The sequence below is a fragment of the Rhincodon typus genome, unplaced genomic scaffold, assembly GCF_021869965.1.
Source record: "Rhincodon typus isolate 14 unplaced genomic scaffold, sRhiTyp1.1 hic_rhity00003399, whole genome shotgun sequence".
NCBI lineage: Eukaryota > Metazoa > Chordata > Chondrichthyes > Orectolobiformes > Rhincodontidae > Rhincodon > Rhincodon typus.
This window is the reverse complement of record NW_025969037.1, coordinates 13,812-17,765: the sequence shown is the minus strand read 5'-3', so window position 1 is coordinate 17,765 and position 3,954 is coordinate 13,812. Positions and strand designations below refer to the sequence as shown.

Sequence of the window (3,954 nt, the reverse complement as noted above, 5' to 3'; positions counted from 1 at the left end):
TTTTAAAACCTGTTCTGAGGAGCTGTAATAAATCTTGTGGTATAGTGAGCCACAGCAGCTTCCATTGGTCTAGACCCTGATGGAGGATTCAGCAGTTGGGTGAGTGACTGAGGTAATGGAGCTGGAAGATGGTTTCTCAGTCCTGGGGTGGGAAATTCATGTGGCTGTTGAATTAGATGCTGAGGTTGTGAACTGGTTTAGCCTGAAGCAGGAGATCGAGCTGGAAGCCGGATTATAAAATTATCGGGCACCAAAAGCTGTCCTCTCAATACATGATCGAGAAATTGTACTTTATTTAAAATCAAATGTTACACAAACAAATTGATATTTGTGGGGGAGCATGGAGGGGGTAAAATCAGAATAAGTGATGGCGGGGTAGAGTAAGATATTGTCAATAAACACATGGAATTTAACTTCATGGGCCAGATTTTTCTGGGGAGTGGCAATTTCGTGCAGATTGTTATTTCGGCCTTTCTTTTCAACGAAAGAAGGGAGTTCTAGCCTTCTGAAAAGAAATTCCGGTAAGATCTCCGTCGAAAATGTGGACTCCCGCAGAACGATCAGCGGAAGGCAAGCCTCGCCTCTTTTCACAACAGTCAGCTGCAGTAATCTGATATTTAAAGGTCCTGACAACCACTTTGACAGCTGTTGTCAAAGTGTTAAATGCAAAACCCAATTGACTTGTCAGGGTGCTGGAAGAATTGGGTGCCAGTTAAGTAGATGCCAGATGAATGCAGTGTCAGTTGGGGTGGAGGGTGTTAGGATTGCCAGTTGGGTAAGTGGCAAGGAGGCTCATTTTAAGTTGTTAGGGTAGGTCAAGGTAATCAGGTGAAATTGTGTCTGGCAACGGATGAGGAAGTTGGTGTTTCTATAGGAAGGATGTTGTTAAACTTGAAAGGGTTCAAAAAATATTTACAAGGATGTTGCTGGGATTGGAGTGTTTAAGCAATAGGGAGAGACTGAGCAGCCTGGGGCTTTTGTTCTCTGGAGTCTGAGGCTGAAGGATGACCTGATAGAGGTTTATAAATTCATGAGGGACGTGGATAGGGTGACTAGCCAAGGTTAGGGGAGTTCAAAAGTAAAGGACATAGGTTTAAGGTGAGAGGGGAAAGGTTTAAAAGGGAGCTGAGGGGCAACTTTTTCACACAGAGGGTGGTGCGTGTACAGAACGAACTGCCAGAGGATGTGGTGGAGGCGCGTACAATTACAATATTTTAAAAGGCATCTGAATGGGTACATGAATAGGCAGGGTTTAAAGGGATATGGGCCAAATGCTGGCAAATAGGACTAGGTCAGCTGAGGATATCTTGTCCACGCGGCCGAGTTGGACTGAAGGGCCTGTTTCCATGCTGTATAACTCAATGACTCTCTGAATCTTTGGGCTTTAGGTCCAGGAAGGTGAGGTTGGGTCCGATGATGGATTGGGTTGGGTCGGTCCGAACAGAGCAGGTCCGGTTGGGGTGGGTGAGGTACATCGTGAGGAAAGTGTTGGGGGAATCAGGAACAGCATCTGGTAGAGGGGTTAAAATTGAATCAGAGATAGTAGGAACTGCAGATGCTGGAGAATCCGAGACAACAAGGTGCAGGGCTGGATGAACACAGCAGGCCAAGCAGCATCATGGGAGCTGTTGAGTCTGGGGCTGGGGTGGGGAGGGGCAGGCAACGGAGATTAGTGTTCTGGGCAGAATGTATTAGGTGTTAAGGATATCAAGTCAATGCAGTTTTTCTGCTGCCTCTGCCTCCGCGCTTGCTTCTTCAACCGTGAGCCTAACGCTCCCTCTACTGACCCCTTCTCCCGCCTCCAACACACCCCCTCCTCCTGGACACCACCCCAAGGCCTTCTACCTTCCCTCGACCTCTTCATCTCCAACTGTCGTCGTGACATCAATCACCTCAATCTCTTCACCCCTCTCACCCACTCCAACCTCTCCCCCACAGAACGTGCAGCCCTCTGCTCCAATCCCAACCTCACCATAAAACCCGCGGACAAGGGAGGTGCAGTTGTAGTATGGCGCACTGACCTCTACATCGCCGAGGCCAGGCGCCAACTCTCCGACACCACCTCCTACCACCCCCTTGATCATGACCCCACCCCTGACCACCAAACCATCATCTCCCAAACCATCCACAACCTCATCGCTTCAGGTGACCTCCCACCCACGGCCCCCAACCTCATCATTCCCCAACCCCGCACCGCCTGCTTCTATCTCCTTCCCAAAATCCACAAACCTGACTGGCCTGGTCAACCCATTGTCTCCGCCTGCTCCTGCCCCATTGAACTTATCTCCACCTATCTGGACTCCATTTTCTCCCCCTTGGTCCAGGAACTCCCTACCTACGTCCATGACACCACCCACGCCCTCCACCTCCTCCAGAACTTCCAATTCCCCGGTCCCCAACACCTCATCTTTACCATGGACATCCAGTCCCTATACACCTGCATTCCCAATTCAGGTGGCCCAAAGGCCCTCCGCTTCTTCCTGTCCCACATGCCCAACCAGTCCCCCTCCACTGACACCCTCATCCGCTTAGCCAAACTCATCCTCACCCTCAACAACTTCTCTTTCAATTCCTCCCACTTCCTACAGACAAAGGGGATGGCCATGGGTACCCGCATGGGCCCAAGCTATGCCTGCCTCTATGTAGGTTATGTGGAACAATCCGTCTTCTGTACCTACACTGGCCCTAAACCCCACCTCTTCCTCTATTACACTGATGACTGTATCGGCACTGCCTCATGCTCCCACGAGGAGCTCGAACAGTTCATCCACTTCACCAACACCTTCCACCCCAAGCTTAAGTTCACCTGGACCATCTCTAATACCTCTCTCTCCTTCCTGGACCTCTCTGTCTCCATCTCCAGCAACCACCTAGAAACCGATATCCATTTCAAGCCCACCGACTCCCACAGCTACCTAGAATACACCTCCTCCCACCCACCTTCCTGCAAAAATGCCATCCTCTGTTCCCAAGTCCTTCGCCTCCACCGCATCTGATCCCAGGATGAGGCATTCCACTCCCGTACATCTCAGATGTTCTCATTTGTCCTCGCAACTGCACCCCCGCCCCCCCACCGCTGCCGCCGCCACTCAGTGGTCGAGAACGCCCTTGACCGTGTTTCCCGCAACTCATCCCTCTCACCCCTTCCCCGCAATAACAACCAAAACAGAATCCCCCTCGTCCTCACGTACCAGCCCACCAACCTCTGGATCCAACGCATCATCCTCCGACATTTCCGCCATCTGCAATCCGACCCCACCACCAAAGACATTTTTCCCTCCCCACCCTTATCTGCTTTCCGGAGGGACCACTCTCTCCGTGACTCCCTTGTCCGCCCCACACTCCCCTCCAGCCCCACCACACCCGGCACTGCTCCCTGCAACCGCAGGAAGTGCTACACCTGCCCCCGTACCTCCTCCCTCACCCCCATCCCAGGCGCCAAGAAGACTTTCCACATCAAGCAGATGTTCACCTGCACATCTGCTAATGTGGTATACTGCATCCGCTGTTCCCGTTGTGGCCTCCTCTACATTGGGGAAACCAAGCGGAGGCTTGGGGACCGCTTTGCAGAACACCTACGCTTGGTTTGCACTAAACAACTGCACCTCCCAGTCGCGAACCATTTCAACTCCCCCTCCCATTCCTCAGACGACATGTCCATCCTGGGCCTCCTGCAGTGCCACAACGATGCTACCCGAAGGTTGCAGGAACAGCACCTCATATTCCGCTTGGGAACCCTGCAGCCCAATGGTATCAATGTGGACTTCACAAGCTTCAAAATCTCCCCTCCCCCTACCGCATCCCAAAACCAGCCCAGCTCGTCCCTTCCTCCCACCTATCTCCTCCTCCCACATCAAGCCCCACCCCCATCTCCTACCTACTAACCTCATCCCGCCCCCTTGACCTGTCCCCTCCCTAACTCCCCACCTACACTCATCTTTACTGGCTCCATCC

At 52.2% G+C, this 3,954-nt stretch overlaps 1 protein-coding gene across 1 annotated transcript in view; it reads left to right on the top strand.

The window, feature by feature from the left end:
* Positions 1-64: 64 nt before the first annotated feature.
* Positions 65-3,954, top strand: part of LOC125481747 (COMM domain-containing protein 10-like) — a gene marked incomplete at its 3' end in the record, with an annotated part of 14,930 nt that continues 11,040 nt past the window's right edge. The window contains exon 1 of the mRNA XM_048593654.1: positions 65-99. Coding sequence (XP_048449611.1) covers positions 80-99 — 20 coding nt within the window. The remainder of the gene's footprint in view (positions 100-3,954) is intronic.